At 44.4% G+C, this 23211-nt stretch overlaps 7 protein-coding genes across 7 annotated transcripts; 5 read left to right on the forward strand and 2 right to left on the reverse strand.

The window, feature by feature from the left end:
- Window positions 1-1441: 1441 nt before the first annotated feature.
- On the reverse strand, window positions 1442-2760 carry M437DRAFT_49176 (ribonuclease T2; the record flags this gene model as incomplete). Its single annotated transcript, XM_041021794.1, has 2 exons — window positions 1442-2399; window positions 2456-2760. 2 exons carry the CDS (start codon window positions 2758-2760, stop codon window positions 1442-1444), a joined length of 1263 nt encoding a protein of 420 aa, XP_040879553.1.
- Window positions 2761-3887: 1127 nt separating this feature from the next.
- On the forward strand, window positions 3888-5447 carry M437DRAFT_49698 (glycoside hydrolase; the record flags this gene model as incomplete). The annotated part of the gene is made up of 3 exons (XM_041021878.1): window positions 3888-3935; window positions 3986-4828; window positions 5124-5447. The coding sequence occupies 3 exons, from the start codon at window positions 3888-3890 to the stop codon at window positions 5445-5447; spliced, it is 1215 nt and encodes a 404-aa protein (XP_040879554.1).
- A 1124-nt stretch (window positions 5448-6571) lies between these two features.
- Window positions 6572-9022, forward strand: M437DRAFT_49294 (uncharacterized protein; the record flags this gene model as incomplete). Its single annotated transcript, XM_041021813.1, has 2 exons — window positions 6572-6931; window positions 6980-9022. The coding sequence occupies 2 exons, from the start codon at window positions 6572-6574 to the stop codon at window positions 9020-9022; spliced, it is 2403 nt and encodes an 800-aa protein (XP_040879555.1).
- A 271-nt stretch (window positions 9023-9293) lies between these two features.
- On the forward strand, window positions 9294-10061 carry M437DRAFT_32226 (uncharacterized protein; the record flags this gene model as incomplete). Its single annotated transcript, XM_041019227.1, has 1 exon — window positions 9294-10061. A coding segment is annotated over one exon (768 nt), but the record flags the coding sequence as incomplete, so codon positions are not given.
- Window positions 10062-12226: 2165 nt separating this feature from the next.
- M437DRAFT_49405 (uncharacterized protein) lies at window positions 12227-13048 on the forward strand (the record flags this gene model as incomplete). Its single annotated transcript, XM_041021826.1, has 2 exons — window positions 12227-12826; window positions 12881-13048. Coding segments are annotated over 2 exons (768 nt in total), but the record flags the coding sequence as incomplete, so codon positions are not given.
- Window positions 13049-15263: 2215 nt separating this feature from the next.
- Window positions 15264-15587, forward strand: M437DRAFT_16217 (ankyrin; the record flags this gene model as incomplete). The annotated part of the gene is made up of 1 exon (XM_041018852.1): window positions 15264-15587. A coding segment is annotated over one exon (324 nt), but the record flags the coding sequence as incomplete, so codon positions are not given.
- A 571-nt stretch (window positions 15588-16158) lies between these two features.
- M437DRAFT_49125 (Esterase/lipase) lies at window positions 16159-17174 on the reverse strand (the record flags this gene model as incomplete). Its single annotated transcript, XM_041021783.1, has 3 exons — window positions 16159-16411; window positions 16470-16626; window positions 16676-17174. The coding sequence occupies 3 exons, from the start codon at window positions 17172-17174 to the stop codon at window positions 16159-16161; spliced, it is 909 nt and encodes a 302-aa protein (XP_040879559.1).
- Window positions 17175-23211: the final 6037 nt, after the last annotated feature.

Below are 23211 nucleotides of genomic sequence, written 5' to 3' on the forward strand. Positions count from 1 at the left end.
TACCAGTGGCTTTTGAATGTCGGTATGACATTGAGTATACCAAAGCCATCCACAGGTCACTGTTGATGGTCGCTGTAGTGGATCCCGTCGGCATCGAAGGCAACGTTCCGATGCAAAATCCCTTATCACGAATCTCGTTGTCAAAAAAGATCGTGAATTCTGACAATCAACTTCCACTTGAACAGCTCCAAGGGAGTATCGAGACTCATTCTTGGCCTTGGTGACCTGGCTAGCGTCTGCTCTGTACTGCAGGCGTTAAGAAAATACCATACCTTGTGTAATGAGTCCCTTATCATTTTCTCTGAGCAGATCACTTCGTGAGAAAGAGATCTTGAATTGCAACCATCAACTTTCAGCTTGATAGTTGGAGAGGGAGATATACGGACTGAGTCTTGGTTTTGGTGACCTACCACTTGCGCTTGTTGTTGTAGTTTGCGAGCGTGGTACGGTGGAAACCGTCCAGGTAGTGGGCATTGTACTGGAGGTTGTACGGGAACATGAAGTTTGATCCGATGGGCTGGTCGGTAGTGTCCACTTCGAGGACAGGACGAACACAGTCTGATGTTCCAGGCTCGACGCCCTCTCTGTGGGCCTTGATTCGATCCCATGACACGTTAGATGATGCTTACAGAGTACCGTTCGCTACGCGCCTTCGGCTCTGGACGGTGAATCCAGGGCTTTCCGCGAAGGACGGCGGGATTCTCGTCGTCTTCCTCGTCCTCGGATCCGAGATCGTCCTCCTGTAAAGCGTCAGTATAGTGATTCAACAATAGCAGCAACTATTTCCTTTCTTGATAAAAGAAGACGAGGACGAGACCATCCTCGCACTAGATGACTCTAGATACGGTGACAACCATCCAGAATATCAAAGGCTACTACGAAGGGGTCTTATATCCTCCCAGCGAATAGCCGAAGAGAAGCTTGAAAGCCGCCAGCGATGACCCTCAGGTCTCAGCAAGGCACAGGATCACAGCCTATTTCCACAAAATTTGTGCCTCAAAGGACTGCTGCGAAAAGTCACAGAAATTTTCTGATATGGGACTGTTCTGCGAAGAGCCCCTTTTCTCACCAGCTGTCCTTGGACGATGACTCTTCTAGTGACACATTATGCATTTCAGAGATATACTGTTAAGTATTGATATTATGAGGAACTGATTTATGATGAGTATTTGCTAAGGTCTGCTACCTAATACTGTCTGGTGTGTATGCAATAAGTTATGACTCCTAGTGTCACCAATGTGATTGCCAGAAAAATGAACACCCGGATGACTTGACAGAGCTCCGCCTTGTGCCTGTAGCGATCGTAGCTACATATGTCGAAGACGTTCTGCGAACAGGTGTAAAAGCTCCTGTCTGGACCTGCCCTGCATGGATCTGAACTTTCGACAGCACGCGAGACCAACGTGATCGGGCTCGTTGTTGCTTGCCAGTCAGCCTCATTCTAAGCGGCTTGCCATTCCACCGTCAATTCAGTGCCATGGCCTTCTTTGTCGACATAAATATCGATCTTGTTGAAGCGGTACGGTACTTCGTCGGCATAGAAAGTCAGAGTGTCATCGTCGCTCCCGCTGAAGACGGTGGCTTCTGAGATGTCTGATGAACAGCGGAATATATTGTCGACGACCGCGCACTTGCCCTTGGAGCTCTCGAGGCTAAAGCCGCCTTCCTCTTCCTGAGTGGCATGGAATCGCGCGCAACTTCTAGTGTCGTACCAGGAGCCACCTGAGATGATGCAGCCCTTGCTTCTACCACCGGTTTTGGCAATCAAGTTACCTCTGCCGCTGAAAGCGGGCCCTGTTGGCTCAGGAACATGGGTACGAGTACGAGTATGAGTTGGTGCAGGACGCCCTCCTCGGGCTGCTTTGGGTGGATAGCGAATCCCGCTGTATGGGCATGTGCTCTTGCCGCCATCTGGATCAGCTGCTTCAAAGACACCAGTCTGGACACTGCCGCGGACCTCGAAGTGGTACCAGACCTCGTCCAGCTTACCACCCTTGCAACCCAGTGTGACTGGACGGCCGTGTTTCGAGCTCAGGGCAGTTTGAATCTGGTCTCTTGTGTATGATTTTGAAGTGCTTGGCTCGATACCGGCTTCCAAGAGCCATTGGTATGTAGGGCGCTGGGTGTAGAGCGACACAGCGGCGGCAAAGTAATCGACGACTTCTTCTTTGCTACGGTATGAGGAGTAGCAGTCAGGGTTGAGAGTGGAGACACAAGTGCCGTGTTTACTCCATTCGTGCATCCACAGAGTCTCATCGTTGCCTTTGTAATCTTTCCAATACATTGTCATGTTCGAGAGGAGGTCGGTAGCACCAAAGGATTCGAGAATGTCCCTAATGTTGTGGTATGCGCGGCTGTCGTCACAATTGGCTTCGTAAGTGCCATCGCATCGGTCAGGCCTAGAGTGGGTGTGTCAGCCATGGTCAACGTCAGTAGAGGAAGATGATGGGCTCACCATAGGCCGTGTATGGTCCAAGCATCATCAGGGCCAGTGGGTGGATTCGTATCCCAGAACTGAGTTTGCAGCATTTGGCCGCCGGGGTAATTAAAACAGCACAGGTCCTCAACAACCGAGGTGTTGTGACAGCTCAATTGAGGATTGGAGCAGGACGGTGCGTTGCCGACGTCGAGGCCACCAAAGTAAGACTGAGCGCCTAAGATGACTTGGGAGCCACCAAGTAGGACTGATTTGACCGATGGTATAGAAGGAGCCTTGTCGGCTAGATTGGACCAGAAGTCCGGAGCCGCTACTACGACCATGTTGATGTCGTTGTAGAGGACAGCTGCTCCTGTGGGGCTACCTTGATGGGTCGAGGTGGGATTGATGGGCGTTAGGTTGTGGTGTGAGGTATAGATCAAATTGAACTGAAGTAAAGCAGGAAGGAGTGAAGACGCTCAAGTTGTCATGTGAGAAAGTGAAGTAAGAGTCAGAAGGGCAGGCACGTTGGTTGATGAGGTAGGAACATGCAACAACGATAGGCCCACATGACCGCGTGAAACCGATAAGCTGCCTTATCGCCGACACGACCCGTCATTGCCCTGCGCCACACCCGTGTTCCTGCATGCGCCTGACGACCTGTCTCCAACTGCCAAGCCACGACATGTGAGCTTGTAGAAATGCACAATACCATTGAAAAATTCAGGGCAGTATCCAGAGAGAGCCGTTACATCTCCGACTCTCCTTGGACAATCTTCCAATCTGGAAACATCGTGCATTTCCACAGCTTCAGCATGACAAACCCTCGCTCACGAGAGCTCTAACCGTTTTCTCGGCCTTCCCTCATCTGACTTCACCATGCTTCAGCATACCTTGAATCAATTCAGGAAGGAGTTCAGTACCGAGTGGCTTTACTGGGAGCCTGGCAGGACTCCCTACCTATCTGAGCAGTCCATGAGGAAACGATGTAGCGTGTTTCGTCTGCTTGCAGTCGCGGAGTTCACCTCACTTTAATGCCGAAGTTAACCCATCTTACCGCTTGCTGCCTGAACCTCAAACCATCTTTTGGCATATAGTCGCGACGCACATAAAATAGACTGCTGGTTCAGTCACGAGTATTCTTTACGAGAACCTGAATACTGATTTGCATGTATACTGTTAGCGTAAGTCCCATCTACTGATAGTTGATCTACAGAAGTTCAAACGGCTGGTCTCGAGGACTCCAGAATATAGAAAACCATTGTCGGAATGACCATGAGCTGCAAGCTGCTACGGACGTTACTCGTTCTATAAGAAGAGCTCACTGATGTTGCTCTAGGCTTTTGCAATCCTTTTCTTCTTAACCCAAGCGGTCTTTGCACAGCCACACGACAATTACGAATCACAGCCTCAAGGCTACATATATCAACAACAACCTTTACTCAACCCTATACTTTACAACAACTCAACCATGGCATACCAGAACGGCTATCGCGCTGTCTCTTACTTTGTCAACTGGGTACGATCCACAGACTCAAGTGTAGTTGGCAGACGACTGACAATGCCAAGGCAATCTATGGTCGTAACCACCAGCCACAGGATCTGCCTGCCGACAAGCTTACGCACGTTCTATATGCATTCGCCAACATCAAGCCTGATTCTGGCGAGGTTCACCTCACCGATGCATGGTCAGACACCGACAAGCATTATGCTGGCGACTCCTGGAACGATGTTGGCACCAATGTTTATGGCTGCATGAAGCAACTCTTCTTGCTCAAGAAGCGTAACCGCAACCTCAAAGTTCTGCTCAGTATCGGTGGTTGGACATACTCGCCCAACTTTGCCGGACCTGCATCCACCGAGGCCGGTCGCCAGCGCTTCGCCGATAGCGCTGTAGCTCTGCTCAAGGACCATGGCCTCGACGGTCTGGATGTTGACTGGGAGTACCCAGCAGACGACACTCAAGCACACAACTACGTACTCCTCTTGAGAGCTACGAGACTTGCGCTGGACGCATACTCGCAGTCTCTACCTGGCAACCCACACTTCGCCCTTACAGTTGCTGCACCTTGTGGCCCTGAGAATCTGCGTCGCATGCATCTTCGCGAGATGGATCAATATCTTGACTTCTGGAACTTGATGGCATACGATTACACAGGCACTTGGAGCACGCATGCAGGTCATCAAGCCAATGTTGCCCCCTCTCGAGACAACCCCCAAAGCACTCCCGTTAGTACCGTGGGTGCTGTTAGCTGGTACACCGAGAATTGTGGCATTCATCCGAGCAAGCTTGTCATCGGTATGCCGTTGTACGGTCGCAGTTTTGCTAACACCGATGGACCTGGCGCACCATACTCAGGTGTCGATTCTGGAGCCAGTTGGGAAGCCGGGTCTGGTATTTGGGATTACAAAGTGAGTCTCTTTCAAGATCATACTTTCCTTGACTTTCCAACACACAACTTCGATGATGCATAAAAGACATCGCACGACCTTCTCCATCGTTCTTACTAAACACCGGATACATGGCAAAGGGATCTCGGCATGCATCAGAAGCCCTTTGTCACCATTGCGGTTCCTGTGTGGCTGCAGCCCTTTGTCCGGGTCCATGAGCGCCAAAAATAACTTGATCTAATCTGACCACCCCCACTACTTTCATTCTCTCACTCATCGAAGCTTGCTAGACACCAGCACTGACTTTGAGAACTAGGCTCTTCCCCGCCCAGGCGCAACTGAATACCACGATCCTGCTGCCGGTGCCTCATGGAGCTACGACCCCTCCACCCGTGTCATGATGACCTACGACAATCCAGTCTCTTCAGCTGCAAAGGTAAACTACATTCAGCAGAGTGGACTAGGAGGAGCAATGTGGTGGGAGAGCAGTGGTGATCGAGTTGGCGAAGGCAGTCTGATCACTCTAGTTGTCAATGGCATGGGAGGCTATGAAGGCAAACATATGCAGAAAGTGGACAACTGTTTGGAGTATCCACAAAGCAAGTTTGACAACTTGAGAAAAGGGTTCCCTGGCGAGTAAGGGAAGAGTGGGTGGATTACTTGAGTAGTGATAGAAAGCAGATAGTCCATTCTCGTCTGGAGAGATCGACCAGACACTAAATCTTCACTTTACCTCTCCATAATCACATGAAACACCCAAGGTGTCACAATACATAGAGATAGCCTTCACTCATGTAGCGGTCCGTTGGCGCAATGGCTTGCCATCACCGTCAAGTTACTGGTTCGATCCCAGGCGTGGCCGCTATGTCTGATTATTTCGCCTTGTCAACAGATCCGTGCCCGCTCGAGCGGAATCAAGACGATTGGTAAGAAGTTGTGAGAGGTCCTTTTTTTGCTCTTCACTCCATCTTGCTTTCGCTAAACCATCCATCTTTACATTCATGAGGTTGTATGCTCGACCTGGTTGAAGCAGATCAGAGTCAAGCACATGTGACAATTCTGCCGAGAAACCATACGAAGCAAAGCCTATATAATAAGCCTCCACGATCTCAATAACTCCTCCAAACAGAGTCAAGCTTCTGCTTCACCAGCGCCAGCTTCTGCTGCACCGACGCCAGCTTCAGCGACGAGGATCTTGTCCTGTCTGCTACTCACGAGGATGACACGCGACCGATGTTCGATAGCCGGGTCGATGTCGAGTTGGATCCCGTCGACACGCTCGTGTTGGCGGCAAGGTGCCCGAGTCTACGGAGACAAAGCACGAGAATCGATTTTTCCTGGGAGAAGGGTGCTTCAAAGCCAGATAACCATAGTTTACAATCGGGTCCATGTCAAGATGAGAGCAATAAGAGCCTACCCGTGCGCTGGAGTATGTAAAACATATAGCTATAAAAATGCATAATACTGATACGAATCACAATAGTATCCACTGAGAAGTGGAAATATCTCGGCTCTCTGTGGAAACACCTCTGGTTCAGTAAACGGTTGTGCCTTTTTACAGTATATGTTCTGCTTTGTGCTGTAGTCGGAGTACGAATGGAAGTTACAAACGGGGAAGGAAGAGTGGCCGAAGAAAGATGCCAAGAAATGCGGAGATCGCAGTTTCCTGACGTCTGTGCGGCGAACTTTTGAAGATTCCATCTTTGGACGGCGCGCAAGATTTCAAGTCTCTTCACGAACACAACATTGCGCCCGCCCTAAACAATGGAGGCGCTGAGTGATTTCAACGCCCTACAACAGCAGATTCAAGCCTCTCTCGTCGCCGTCACTCGATCATCTCAGGCCATCTCATCTGAGGACTTGGGCTTTCACCGATCTCTGGATCCATCACTAGGTCGCGCTCTCGATACACAGAATGCGCGGCTTCTGGGGCTTGCGGAACGCCTTTTGGGCAATGCGGCTTCGAATACGGAGCTTGTACGTCCCAAGTTGCCCGACACAGACGCTGTAGACGCACAGTGGAGTAGCGTCGTTGATGTTATCGACAGCTTGCTTGAGAAAGCAGACATAAGCCTGGACGAATATACCGGTGCTGTTAAGCGCTTGAGCCCGGCAAGAGAACAGGTCAGACATCAACCCTGCTTCTCTTCATATCGTGCTAACTCCTTCTAGGCACAAACACCAACCAAGTCGCAAAAGTTCTCACGCATCTCCCAAGCTCTCCGAACACAAGACATTCCCAAACCTCAACAAAACTTCAACGACATTCCCACAAACGCCGACACAGGACCGTTTAAACCACTTCTGCAATCAAAGCCTCATGCTATCGTACCTTTCGCAAAAGCTCTGGAGCTGTTCAAGGACCACAACGATGTTGAGCACCACCCACACCCCTACCAGAAGGAGATCGAGCAATACGAGTATCCGTCATTTGTCTACACTCATGCCGAGCCCATCCCATACCACCCTTACGAAACTACCACCGCCACATTTGTCGACACAGAGGAGAAGGTGGATCAGATGCTTCAAGAGCTCAAAAAGGCCAGGGAGATTGCTATTGATCTGGAACACCATGATTCGCGCTCATATATCGGTATTGTGTCATTGATGCAAATTAGTACTCGCGACAAGGACTGGATCGTCGACACCCTTCAACCCTGGAGAAGAAAGCTAAGCAAGCTTAACGAAGTCTTCGCCGATCCCAACATTCTCAAGGTCTTGCACGGTGCTTTCATGGATATCACTTGGTTGCAGAGAGATTTGGGCTTGTATGTCGTAGGCCTGTTCGACACGCATTTCGCATCAAGAGCTCTGGGGTACACTGGAGGAAGTCTGGCATTTTTGCTTAAGAAGTTTGTCAACTTTGACGCCCAGAAGCAATATCAGACGGCCGACTGGCGCATCCGACCCCTTCCTCAGGAGATGTTCGAGTACGCTCGATCCGACACACACTTTCTTCTTTACATCTATGACAACATGCGCAATGAGCTTATTGAGAAGTCTGACTTTTCCGTTCCCAACCACGAAAAGGACAAGATCTACGACGTCTTGACACGCTCCAAGGATACTGCTCTACAACGATATGAACATCCTGTGTATGATGCTGCACAGGGTCTGGGTGCTGGAGGATGGTACAAAATGCTGAGTCGCACGCCTGCCCTTCTGGACAAGCAGCAATTTGCTGTCTTCCGAGCCGTTCACCAGTGGCGTGACCAAGTTGCTCGTGAGCAGGATGATAGCACTCACTATGTCATGGCCAACCACAACATTTTCAGTCTCGCAAAGGAGATGCCTACAGAGAAGGCACAACTGTTCGCCGTCGCTCAAAACACCAGCCAGACTGTGCGTCTGAGAGCTGATGAGCTGCTGTCGGTCATCATCAAAGCCAAAGAGCAGGGCGAAAATGGACCCGACATGGTTTCTACATTGAAAGAGATTGAGGCACAACAACTGGGAGTTCCGCTCAACGAAACACCCACTCACTTTGCTGCCCTCAAACAGTCACAGCCTAAACAAGCCGTTGTGGCCGCTTCACCAGCACCTCAACCTCCAGTTCTGAACCGTGTAAACAGCAGCGAACCATCAGGAGTCCGCGCAAAGGTCTCTCAATTCTGGGGTGGCCTGTTTGGTGGCAAGAGTCAGAGCGAACAACCTCCACCCTACTCTTCGAACATCTCACTTTCTGTTCCTCTTCCTCCGTTGACAGCAGAAGCCTTTGCTTCATCGGCTCCCTTAACGGCACCACCTACTCCTGCTAGCGCCACACCCACATCTGCTACACCTACAAGCGCACTGCCGACGCCCAAGGATCGCATTTTCACCCTCAAGGAGCGTGGACGTAAGCGTGATTCTGACGCAATGTCGACTGGCAACGACAGCCTCGCAACAAACGCTGATGAGATTGATATTACGGCGGATGAGACCTTGGAAGCTAAGCGCGAGGCCAAGCGTCAACGCAAGGAAGCGAAGAAGGCAGCAAAGGAGGCGGCAGCACAACACGCGGCTGAAGTTGATCTGGAAGAAGAGGAATTTGATTACGCAGCTGCACCAAGTGTGCTAGATGCCAACAAGGAGGATCCTCGCGACAGGAAGAAGAACAAGAAGGAGCCCAAGACGAAAGCATTCAATCCGTTCATCAAGGCAATGGACACGATGAAGGGTATGCCTAGAGGGCAAAAGGAGAGGGCTGGCAAGAGTATGACTTTCAGAAAGTAGACGCATAGGCATGGAGTTTATCGGGATTCTGGGATCAGGTATATTACATAGCATTCGGACTACGGTCCAGACATGATATCCTTTTTTCTTCTTCGAGACAATGCTTCGAGACCATCAAGTTCGTGGTGACCCTGCCCAATTTTACCCCACAAATGCACATGTCAGAACGTCGTCAAATTGACCCTTGACATCAACAAGTTGCACCTTCAATACAACAGACAATCACAGCGAACTAATATACATCGCAACACAACAACAACCACCATTCACAATGTCGATTGCCTCACCACGACCAAGTCTCAATCTTCCGTCAAGCCGCCGCGGCTCGACCAGCACAATAAACTCAACCCGATCCCCCTCAACCTCACGACCAGCTTCCATCCGCGACAACCACACCGCAAACAGCACACCCGTCCCAGCATCTACACGCCGCCGCGACCGCGCCGCCCTCCGCGAATTCTACAACCTTCAAGCCACAGAGTCACCCACAAAACCACCACCACCAACCTCACAACCCGAAGACTCAGGACCACAAGATGCACTTTCCGCTCTCGACGATCCGTCCTTCTCTGCAAAAACATATGCGGATGAACTACTCAATACCTCTGATGCTGAAACTCTGCTACGCACGTTAAACTCTATCACGATTTCTGCTCTAGGGCTTGAGGGCGATAAGAAGGCGTTGGTGTATGATAATTACACTACACTACTTTCTGCGACGAGTACCATTAGTAGAATGAGAGAGAATGTGGATCCCATGGCGCCTGTGACGACGACGCTTGAGCCTGCGGTCAAGCATATTGCTGACGTTGCGAAAAGTATAGCGGATAGTAGGAATGCTGGGGATGTGGAGAGGGAAAGACAGAAAGAGACTGTGAGGTGGGTGTTGGGCGCACCGGAGAGATTGAAGGAGTTGAAAGAGCAAGGGAAAGAAGAAGAGGTGAAGAAAGAGTGGGATGAGGTACGAGGGCTGTTGGACAAGTGGGAGGGAGTCAAGGGTGTGGAGGAGGTGAGGAAGAAGTGTAAAGATGTTGTTGGAAAGGATTGAAGAGTTTTTGATTCTTGAGATGGATGATCAAAAACACAAAAATCCACGAGAAATGACAATACGATAAATTCATCTGGACCCGCTCAGACCTCGAAACGAGACATCTTCATTTACCACGATACGCTGAGCGCGTATCTACAGGACTACCTCATATCTCCTGGCAACTCCTTGGTCGAGGAGCCAGCGGCACAATCATTTTGTGTAGCGACACCTTACTTCTGGTGTGCGAAGATGGAGAGCAACGACGCCTACCGAAATGCATTCAGCTGACACGATGCATGCTTGATGCGATACACAAGTCGCCTACAGAGCCACTGCTATGCAAACAACATCAAGCATGACAAATTGTGCTGGATTTTCGCTTGGCTATCAGCTACAACACATCAGGACATGAGTGATACCCAGGAATAGGCAAGCTAGTGCAAACCCAGAGAGTCACTTCGCACGAGATAGAGGAAAAATACACTACTGACTACGACAAACAAGAGAAGCTAAGAAATTGTGTCAAGCCACTCAGCCAGACATGCATATGTACGGTACCTTATATGTGCTGTACTATTGCCATACTATCTACCCCGCACGATGGTTCAAGAGAAAGACTACGATCTGACAGCTTCATATGATTCCTCTAAATTCTGGATCTCTCTGACTCGCACTATAGTACCCTGCTATTCTATGGTTTTGAAATCACCATGTCTTTTAGCACGATTATACGCTTCGTTCTTCTTGGGATCTGCCTTCTATACAACCACGCGGACGCATCCTCTGGCAAATACAGACAAAGATCGTCTCACAACCGCCGCCAAGCTCTCCCAACATATTCTATTTTCATCCACTTACGTCTTGGTCGAGCAACCAGTAGGTGCTGGATTCTCCATCGGTACACCTAGCGCCACCTCAGCAGAAGACATTTCCCAGAAATTTATCAAGTTACCCTGTCATGGGCGACTCTGATTACACCCAAGAGGAGGTCGTCATCGTACCATTCGCAATGCAAAACCAAAACATATCGAATCTCAACGCATCCTTCCTCTCCAGTATGGAAACCTTGCATCGAAGCTGTGTATACGCTGACTACATAGACAAATACCTAACCTTCCCAGCTTCTGAATTACAGTCACCAGTACTCTTAACTTCACCAGCAATGCTAGCTGCGATCTTTTCGACTTGATCAATGAAGCAGCACTGCAAGTCAATCCTTATTTTGACGTTTACGAGATCACACAAATGTGTCCGGTGTTATGGGACGCTTTGGGATACTCGACACAATAGATATACACACCTCCTGGAGCAGATGTATATTTCAATAGGACGGATTTGAGCTGATCGACCTAATTGGGTATATGGTGGGGGATGGGATAGCTGACTGCAGCCACCAGCGGCTATGCAAACATGGATGGCGCTAAATGAAAGCAAGGCAAGAAGTTCCCGTTCAACTGCCTGATTAGGTAGACGCATTTCTATCTACACCACAAGCACACCCAGATGAGGAATAAGCTGCTCGAGTGGATATGAGGAATGCTCTGAGCAGGACGTCTGCGCATTGCAGGCGCGGATGCCCTCCCTGGCTATTGGCTGCCAACCAGGATTATTAATGGTGGCTCCTGCAGTATCTGCCTGACCCCGCACTTGCTGGGGGCTGAAGCTGATGTCGTTCTTTCCACTCTTTTAATGAGTCCTTGACCACCAATCTGAAAGCTGTTCATGGAAGCCGCCTCCACGGTGTGAAGCTTCCTGTGAACACAAGCAAACTCTAAGCCAGCTTTCGTTTCATACTTCTCGGACAAATTATCCAAAGCTGAAGCTGCTCACTTCATTCATTTTATCCACCCGCTTGGACCTTCTTAGACACCTTCCAGTCTGACAGTATGGCGCTCTTCCGGAAACTGACCCAACGGTCAAAATCCAGAAGAGAAGAGACTCCCACCCTAGCGGACCCCCAGCCGGTGCAGCAAGTATGACTGATCGTTTCCAAGGTTCGACTTTGGGGAAGTTAACAAAGACGACAGGCGACTCTCCAAGAGGAAAACTATGGATTATTCGAAGTATCCGACGCAGCAGCTGGAAATGATGGATCCGTAGACGAGGAATCGATGCGCCAAGTCGAGTGAGTGACCTCTTTCTCCAGATACCTTGAGTATTAGACCTGATGCTTCCTCAGTATTGTCGCCGTTCACGGACTCATGGGACACTGGGAGAACACATGGAATGCTGGAAACTCGCACGAGGATGCTATGTTCCTCCGAGATAGGGTCCCAGCAGATCTCAGTCGTAACAGGATACGGGCACGGATCTTCTCGTACGGATATGACTCTGCTGTATTCAGCAGATCTGTCGTCACTATCGATCAGGCGGCCGACATGCTCCTTGAGAGGCTGCTTGGGAAGAGAAAAAAGCCAGAGGAAAAATGTCGTCCGATCATATTCATTGCGCATAGTCTTGGTGGCTTGGTAGTCAAACAAGCCATGATACAAGCCTGGTCTCACAGCCAGCGATACAACGAACTTTTGGACAGCGTCAAAGGTTGTCTCTTCCTTGGTGTTCCTCACGGCGGAGCAGACTCTGCATACTGGGCCAATCTTCCAGCTCAGATGATACCTTATGTCACTTTGGGCTTGCGAGGAAACCCAAGATTTTTGAGAAGTCTAGAGAGCAAGTCAGCGGACTGCGTTCGCATCAGCCGTGATTTCGTGCACAGAGCTGTATCGTTGAGAATCCGAACTTTCTATGAGACTGAAAAGCTTGGGACTATAATAGTAAGTGTTGCGAACTTACTATGTTTGGATGCTAATTCTTGTCGGTTGTCGTAGGTCGTTGATAGAAGCTCGGCAACATTGAATCTACCCAATGAAGTTGCTGTGCCACTAGATGGATCAAACCACGTTACCATCTGCAAGTTCTCAGCATCGGAGAACCAAAGATATGAGCCAATCAAAGACGCAATAGAAGAATTGGTCATTGCGGGCTTAGGTAGGTAACTCTGACAGGATCCAGGAAGACATCAAATCCTAGCGACGGTCAGCAATCTGAAACGATACAGATGCTTAGAACTAACACCTAGCAGGCACAACTCAAACAAAATGGAATATGCCTCTAAAGAGTGATATGCCCTCAAGTACTGATACGTTCTGTGGCCGCGAAACAGAACTCCAGAGAATGACTGAAGCCCTTCGTCCCGCAGAGCCTCGGCAAACAGATGATTCAGATCTCACAAATCCTCGGCCAAATGGTTTGGTTCTATACGGTATCGGAGGTTCAGGAAAGACTCAACTTGCACTCCGATATATACAAAAGCACGGAAGCCTCTACAAGGCCATTGTTTGGATAAATGCTTCAGATACACAGAATCTGGAAGCGTCTTTTGCTGAAGCTGCAGATCTGTTGTCTGGATGGCCAGAGAACACTGCACCGAGATCCTCCACAGCCACTCCTCAAAATCTAGTGATCGGCAAGTTATGCGACACTAGAAGCTCTCCTTGGCTTCTAGTCATCGACAGTGTAGACGATCTAAGTCAACATAACTTCAGAGCGTGTATCCCCAACTGTGGCCATGGCTCGGTAATTGTCACGAGTACACGAGCTAACGCATCCGAAGTGTTCCGCATCCCGGAAAGCTTAGAGATTGATTACTTGGATCAGAGTAGCGGGTGTCAGCTGCTGCTGAAGATTGTCGGTGGTGCTGACATTCCGGAAACAGGTTTTTACAATCGGAATTTGTTCGGCTGCTGGGTTTCGCTCTAACAGCTTATCAGACTGGGCAGCACAAATAGTCAAAGAGTTGCATGGAATTCCTCTGGCTATCGAGCACGCCGGCGTACTGATACGAACATCACTCTCACCTGAACAATTCCTGGAATCCTATCAAGAGCGCTATATATGGTTGATGACCAAATATCCTGACAGGGGCATCATCTCGTACGATAAAGACCGCTCTATCATTGCAGTCTTCGAGTTACTGTTTCAGGACGTAAAGAGCAGATATCCTGAAGCCGGTGCACTCCTTGTCTTCCTGGCAATCTTGGGGACATGGAAAATTCCAACAACTTTCTTGAATCAATACCAGCGCTTCCTGCCCGGAATACGATCAGAAGTTGATCATGAATCTCAGCATTTGGTCGAGGCCTTGAGCACTCCAGAAGCACTTCAATTCGCACTCTCGCACCTTGTAGATGCTTGTTTGGTCAAGCGGGACCCTAATCGAGACCATTCTCGCAAATCGATTGAGCTTCATAGAGCTATCCGTGATTGGTCATTACAGACATCAATGAGAGGTAAACAGGTATGGCTAATACAGGCCACTAGAGGGTTAGTCGCTGCCACTCTGAACTATGTTGAGCAGACGACGTGAGTGGTTGATATATGCTCGTGTTTCGTTTACTAACATGTTCCAGACACTCGCTCCAGAATTTACAACAAACAAGTACTCTTGATCGATCGTTTCTTGCACATCTCAGACAGTGTGTCGCTCTTTTACACAAAACAATCCCTGCAAACGAGATACTACCTCCATTTGGCAGGTATTGCCGCCAATATGCTGAGCTTGTCGGCAAGCTCGCTGAGATTGACCTCTCCTGCGGCCTACTGTCGGAAGCTGACCAAAACTTTACAGTCGCCATCGAATATCAACGAACCAAAGAAGTAACGGGATGGCCAGACTCTCGGGCGGATCTGGTGCTCTTAGAAGGCTTGGCTGTGGTTCGTTACAGATCGGCCGACTTCGACTCCTGCATAGAGATTCTTGAAACTGCCATGAGACTGGCTGAAAGACTTTACGGGAAATTCGATCCTGAGGTCGTCGCAATCACATCGTATTCAAAAGATGTATCTGAAAAACGTGAGAGGATGCAGCAGCATCACAAGAATGTTATACTTGCTGTTTCTGGAAGCAAGATGAACAATCCGAGTGCGGAACTTCCTGAGGAAGGATACCAAGGTGAAATCGCTGGGCCATCGAGTTATAGTCAACAGCAAACCTTGTCAGACGAACATCAGATAGAAGATGATGAGGTCAACACATATCTGCGTGAGGCGGTCTCTCGAGGTTCCAGCGCCAAAGGGACATATATTTTGTCCAATCAAAATTCACAAGATGAATTTATCTCGACAGCTCAGTCTTGGGCATATCAACGGCTCCAAGTTGATCCACAAGATGAACTTGGATTGATAGCTCGGTCGTTAGCATCCAATGGACGCCATGAAGAACTTGTACACTTGCTGCTTGAGAATGACCAGATCGATGTCAATGCGAGGGACATATTTGGATCAACGCCGCTCGAGGAATTTTCAGGACTCGGATATCACAAGATAGTGCACATGCTGCTCACAAGAGGAGCAGATGTCAACGCTCTGAGTGGAGAATATGGCAACGCACTACAAGCAGCTTCGGCACATGGCCACGACAAGATAGTGCAGATGCTTCTTGAACATAATGCGGACGTCAATGCTCAGGGTGGAAAACATGGCAACGCACTACAAGCAGCTTCGAGAAAAGGCCACGACAAGATAGTACGCATGCTACTTAGCAGAGACGCACGTATCACTACGGAGACTTTTTATCACCTTTTCGCCAGCCAACGCGGCCCACCCTTACTTTCCTCTTTATCTTGCATACAGAAGGGCACGATTCTGGAGAAAGACCCAGATAATGGTAAGACCCTGCTGCACTTGGCAGCAGAGAATGGCCGTACGAGTGTCATAGAGCGCTGTCTTGAGCTTGGCGCTGAAGTCAATGCGACAGACGTTTCCGGCAGGACTGCACTTCACTATGCTGCTCGAAATGGGCACGTTGAAGTCGTCAAAATACTCGTTCAAGCAAAAGCTGACAGAACGATGCTTGATAATGACAAGCAGAGCGCACTTGTACATGCGCTGAGAGCTGGTGCTGATGGCCCAGGCTACAGCCGAAGGTTTTATTTGACAATGTTTGCACAGTTGTGGAGACCACGAGTAACAAATGCTTCCATATACAGCGAAGCCATATCGGCTTTCCGTAAGAAAAAGAATTACAGGTGATAGACAGAACAAGAATGCACATAACGGCGAAAGTCAATACCAAATATCGACAAGTGTACAACAAGCAATATCGAGACTACGAGCACAGATGAGTCTGCAAGAACTCAGTCTGTACCCGAACGTTCTTCTCAAAGTTGGGGCCAGAGTAAGCTTCGAAATGTCCTCCAGGCAGGAGATGCAATCGCTTCGGCTCCAGCGCTCGACTGTAAGCTTCCAAAGCAAGATCCGTTGGTGTCAAGACATCATTATCGGCCACAGTCATCAACAATGGTGTTGGAGAGATGTGTTGTATATGTGCAGATGGCAAGTATTCGCGGAATGTCTCGATGCTAAACCAGATGCTTCGGTCAACAAGATGCAATACCAACGAAGAGTGAGTAGACTTACGACTTTACTGTTACTTCGTTCTTCCAGTTGCTTTTCTCAGCCCATGCTGTGAAGAACTGGAAACTGTCTGGGGTGGGTAGAGCAGACGGCTTCGTTGGATCAGCATCCACGACGGGAATTACTGCAGCAGGTTCGCCGACTGCCCTCGAATGACGGTCTGATCTCAAGGTCAGCTGAATACATAGGCAGAAAGATGGCAAGCTCACCGTCCTGGAACATTGCATTCAACCCAGCCACGAAATCAGGTCGAATGAGACGATGGAAGTTGGCCCAACCATCAACAAGAGGTGCTTGACTCATGACCGCTTTGACTCTTCGGTCTATGGCTCCGACCCAAAGAACATGTCCTCCACTATAAGAGCTACCCCAAATCCCAATCTTATCCTTGTTCACATCTTCTCTCGACTGAGCATAAGTGATGGCATCCGTGTAGTCGCTAGTCTGCTCTGCGGGGATGATCTCCTGCCGAGGCTGTCCTTTTTTAGCATCACTATCTCCAAATCCACGGTTGTCGTACACCAAGCAGGTGATAGGAAGATTAGTGACAAAGTGCTCGGCAAAAGTGTTCAGGTCCATTTCTTTCAAGGCGGAGAAACCGTGGGCCATGACGAGACAAGGTAGAGGACCATTTGATTCGGATGGCTTGTAGAACCAGCCGCGAAGGGTGACATTGTCGGAGGTTTGAAATGAGATGTCTTCACGCATGTTGAATTGTTTTGTCAGAAAAGTGGTATTCAGCAAGTCAGGAAGGTGCAATGGTCTTAAAAGCCCAGCTCGAGGTAAGCATGAAGGTCATGCGGGGTCGACCGGATTAGTGGAATGCACTTGCCTCGCATAGTATGGTACTTAAAGTGACATGCAGCCAAGCAATTGGCAAGGCGCTCTATAGTCATACCTCGTTATAGCGATTGTTTCTAATTGCTACTTTAATATCGTTATAACGTGATTATCGTTTAATCAAGGACTCTTAGTGCTATATATGCTATGTTATAGGCAAATAATGTATACATAGAGATTTAATGTGCTTTTATAGGGAATAGGTTTAATAAAGGGAAGAAGGAGCTATCTATATAGAGTCTATAAAATATTATGTAGACGCTAAGAACACTAAGGAGCTATATATAGGCTTAGCCTACACTATACTAAAAGAGCTTACCCTTTATAATACTCCCTCTCTTCCCTCTAGTATAAAAGTTATAGAGTCCCTTCTTTACTATAAAAGGCCTAGAGTCCGATATATGCATACTAGAGATGCTCTTATTATTCTAATTAGCTAGATCTAGCAACTATAGTAAGCTTAGAAAAGTAAAAGTTATAATATCGTTTTTAGCATCCTATTTACTATATACTAGTAGCTATACATTTGCCCTAGAGATCTAGGGTAAATTCTATAGAGTAGTTAATAATAATACTAACTCTTACTATTATTACTTTATAATAGTTATTTACCCTTAATAGCTTATTCTTATAATAGCTTTTAGTATATTACTTCTACTTTTCTCTTCTTCCTTTTTCTTTCCTTCTTATAATAATAATAATAATAATAATAGTAGTAGTAATAGTAATAGTAGTAATAATATATATAGCCTATAGTTATTTAGCATATAAGCATAGTAGCTTCGTAGTATACTACATAGTATGCTATATATATAGCGATATAAACTACTTATATAGCAATATATCTAGTATCTAATTAGTAAATTTTCTAGTATCTAATAGAAACTAACTAGAGCGTAGATAGCTCTTCTTATCTACTATATTAGCTACGCTAATAGTAGCATTAACTACATCGCCTAGTAGGTAGATTATAATCTATAGGAATTTATCTAGTATCTACTTAAAATCGTCTATAGTCTTTCTACTCTACTACCTACCTTACTTATAAGGAGGGTAAGTAAGGTTATAAGCTCCTATATATATTATCTAGCCTCTATAGGAAAATACCTACTTACTAGTTAGTCCTTAAATAGCCTATGTAGCTTATGCTACCTAGACCTACTCTAATAATATTAATATATAGGTTTTTCTAGGGTTCTACTACTTTTTTACTAGCTTATAGCTATTAGCGGTTATACCTATAAAAACCTAAAGTAGGTTCTTAAGGCCTAGAAGGCCTTAAAGCCTCTTTAGTACTAGAGTCTTCTTTTTCTATAATTTCTTTCTAGCCTTTATAGGTTTTCTACTAGCTTATGCTACTTTAGTACTATTACTAATAAAGTTACTACTATAGTAGTTAACATTATCGCCTAGTAGGGCTACCTATAAGTAGTTACTATAGTCTAATAGTTTTTTACTACTAACTAGTCGTTTAGTACTAGAGGTCCTCTTACTACCCTTACCCTTAGCGAGCGCTATAATAATAGAGTTATAAAGGACTCTAAGGACTCTAAGTAGATTTATCTAGCTACTACTTATTTTCTACTAGTCTTTCTTTTTCTTTTAGAATTAAATTTATTTTCTATCTCCTATTTTTTTAAACTCTAATTCTATATAACTTTCTATATAAAATATACTAGTTGCTAGTATAGAAATTCTAGCTTACTCCTAGTCTACTTACTAAGGATTAGTCTCTAGTTTAAAAGATCTAGTTACTACTTAATTAGCTTTTCTTTTTTTCTTTCTAGAGGTTTTATACTTCTTTAGTAGACTATTATAGATACTAGGGTATCTAAATCTCTTTTTAAATTAGTCTACTACTTCATTATCTACTAGTAACTCTAGAGGTTCCTATATAGGGTTATAGTATCTAGTCTATTTTACTAGGACCTATCTTTCTCTATCTTTCTTATACCTTATATATAGGATTTCTTCTATATAGTATTTTTTATATAACTTAACTAGTATAGGGTCTAGTTAGGAATTATCGGTCTTCTATCTAGGTAGTAGGTTATTACTAGCTAGTTATAGTAGGTCTATATAGAATATAGAGTAGATGTTAGTTAGTAGCCCTATTAGTTATATAGATACTAGTAATAATACCTTAGAGACTATATATTTTATATGTTTTACATCTAGGCTTCTCTTTAGCTATATAGTCTTATAGTTTCTTAGGTCTAGCTATACCTTATTACCTACCTAGTAGACTAGTATAGAGGTCTAGCTATAATTAGCGTTTTCCTCCTATTTCTATATAGAGGCTACTATACTTATCTAGCAAAGTTCTAATATTACCTTTATTTTTCTTATAAAGGTTACTATACGTTTAAAGGCTAATAAATAAGTATCTACTATAGGCTCTATAAATAATACTATAGAGTTTAGTACTTTATAGCTATATATAGTAGAGAAGGGGCTTATTTCTAATCTTGCTTAGTAATAGCTATTTAGCGCTAGCTCTATAGTAGATAGCCATTTCTTTTAGTTAGACTACTTATAATTAATAAAGTAGTATAGGTACGCCTAGGCTTCCTAGTTTATACGCTCTAGGCCTCTATCTATTTAGAAGTAGTATATAGAGCTTAATCGCCGGTATATACTAGTTAGTTAGTAAAGCTCTATCTAAAACATACTTATCTAGTTAGTATCTCTATTACTTATGATTACTCTTAGTAGGCTATAGTATTATACCTAGTAGTCTATAAACTTTTCTATGCACTTCTTAGCTTTTATAGTAGATATTGCTTTAAGGACTACCTACTTAGATAGGTAGTCTTTAATTAGCTAGAGGTATTAGTTACCTTATAAATTTAGAAGGTCTATTATAAAATCTATAGAGATCTCCTAGAAGAAATAGTTAGAAACTAGTAGTAGCTTAAGAAGTCTATATTTAAGCTCTCTCTATACCTTATTATGTCTATAATAGTTATAGTTATATAGGAACTACCTTATATGCCTTAACTAAAGTAGCTAGTAAAAGTCTTAAGCTAGTATTAAGGTAGTAGTATTCTTACTAGGGTAGCTATATACTACTAAGTTATATATAGACTAAATTAATTTAGTATGTAGGACATCTAGTTATAGTAACCTAGAGTCTATTAATTTATACTTAGCCTTAGTATATATAGGCGCACCTAGTACCTATAGTTTACTATAGTATTATAAGTATCTTCTACTATCGATTATATAGTCTCCTACCTAGATTTTAATCTTAACTTTGCTAGGTAAAACATAGGCCTTAGCCTATATTAAGTAGAGGATAATGCTATAGAGACTATCTCTATATAAGGCAGATTCCTAGAGCTAGTTTAGGTCTTTCTCTTTAAAGGGCTTTCTAGTTACCTCCTTAGTCTCTAGAGACGTAGTAGCTACTACTACTATCTTACTATTACTTTCTAGCTATTCCTATATACGTTCTAGCGTAAGGAAGTAGTAAAACTATAACTTATAGTTATCTTCTCCTAATATATCCTATTCTCTCCTAGATAAGGTATCTAGTATAATAGCCTTAGACCCTAGTTAATATACTAGAGAGAACTAAAAGAGGCTTAAATACTTATACTATTATACCTATCTCTCTATAAGTTACCTCTTTATTATAAAGTACTCTAAGTTCTTATAATCTATCTAAATAGTAAAGAGGCCTACTACTTTTAGCTTAAGGGCCTAGAACTTTATATAGGACACTATAGCTAGTATTTCTTTATTATAGATATTATAGTTAATCTCTACTTTATTTAGCTTCCTTAAGAAGAAACCTACTAGCTAGCGCACTCTATCTTTCTCTTAGATTAGTACGCTACCTAGCATAAAGCTACTATAATTAGTCTTAAAGAAGGTAGGATTATCTAGGTTCTACTTAGAAAGGACTAGCGCCTAGTAGAAAAGGGCTTTTAGCATATTAAATACGCTTACCTATAGTTTCTCTTAAGAGAATAGTATACCTTTACTAGTTAGCGCTATAAGTAGCGTAGTAATCTTTAAGTAGTTTAGAATAAATATCTAATAGTAGTTTATAAAACTAAGGAACCTATAGACCTCCTTCTATATAGTAGGCTTCTACTAAGAATATATAGCCTTTACCTTCTCTAGGTTAGTACTTACCTCTTTTTTATCTATATATACTATAAACCTAAGATATTTAATCTTCTTCTATGCGAATTTACTCTTCTTAGGGTTAAGATATAGGCCTCTACTTTATAACTTATAGAGTATAGCTCTTACCTTATAGAAGTAGTCTTCCTTTAAGCTATTAGAATAGATAATAATGTTATTAAGATATACTAAGGTAAAGTCGTCTAGATACTCCTATAGTAGGGTATTAATATACCGTTAAAAAGTAGCTAGGGCCCTAGATAATCTAAATAGGTATACTAACTATTTAAATAAACTAAACCTAGTTTAGAACGCTATCTTATATTTGTCTCTAAGGGCTATTCTAATCTTATAGAATATAGTGATAATATCTACCTTAGTTAACTATCTAGTACCTATAAGATTTTATAAGGTCTCTAGAATAAGTAGTAAGGAGTACTAGTCCTATTTTATAATAGTATTTAATACTCTATAATCGTAGTAGAACTATAAGCCTCTACTAGGCTTCTATATAAAAAGTATAGGGGCTATAGCTTTTAAGTTACTTAGTTAGATATATCCCTTCTTAAGTAAGTCGTCTAGAGACTTTCTTAGTACTAATAGCTCTTCTTTTAATATACTATATAGCAGCCCCTATAGTAAAGCGAAGGGGCTTCTATCTAGTTTTATCTAGAGCTTAATATAGTAGTTAATCCCTTCTTAGTATAGTACTAGTTTTTCTACTTCCTACTTATTAAATAGTAAAGCTATGTCCTTAAGCTCTAGAGGGAGCTTTTATTTAAGAGCTATCCTAGTAAGGTATTCTTTTAGTTTTAGGACTTTTATAATGTCCTTTAAGCTAGTAACGGCTACTATAGTAAGGTTACTATTATTATAGTATAGCTAGTAATTACGACCTTTGTTTACCTATAGCTTTACTCTTCTATAGTAGTACCGGCGTTTTTTAGGCATAGTCTAGACTTTATTATGCACCTTCTAGGGGTTCTCTAGGATTAGGGGAAATGCTAGGTCTAGTATAACATAGGTATATACGACTTAGTAAAACCTAGCGATTTCTATATAGAAGGTAGTAACTCCTTTAATTCTAGAGCTCTTTATAGTAGATAATGCTTTTCTAACCTTATATTTATTATTACTAATAAAATGTACTTTAAGACCTTTTATAAGGTCCCTATTAATTATAGTATAGTACTAGCATCCTTTGTTAATAAGAGTAGAAGTTCTAGTATTATTTTTAAGGATTACATCTATATATACAAGATTCTTATTTATAATCTTCTTAGCTTTAGCCTACCTTTTATCTAGTACTTCTTTATCTTCTCCTATACCCTAACTTTAAGTAGGAGCTACTCTTTTCCTAAGTTATAACTAGTAGGCTCTAATCTATCTAAGCTAGCCTCTAGTAGAGGTAGTATGTTAATAGCGTTAATTATAGTTAGTTAGATAGCTAGTATATAGGGATATTCCTTAATATAGTGCCTACTTACTCTATAGTAAAAGTAGAGCCTATTCTCCTTTTATCTTTCCCTTTTAGCGTTATTAACCTACTTAGCTCTAGCCTTACTATTCGATCCCTAGTAGTCTCTATTTCTTTTACTATAGCTACTAAAGGTATATATAGGTACTATTATAGTGTTGCTATTAAGGTCTATAGTTAGAACTACTACGACGTTTAGGACCCTTATAGCCTCTAAGGTATATATAGTAATATTCCTATTTTTATATTTAGACCATTTTTAGTTAGTAGCGTAGAACTAATTAGTCGTTTCTA

This window comes from Aureobasidium melanogenum (assembly GCF_000721775.1).
Source record: "Aureobasidium melanogenum CBS 110374 unplaced genomic scaffold scaffold_11, whole genome shotgun sequence".
NCBI classification, from domain to species: domain Eukaryota; kingdom Fungi; phylum Ascomycota; class Dothideomycetes; order Dothideales; family Saccotheciaceae; genus Aureobasidium; species Aureobasidium melanogenum.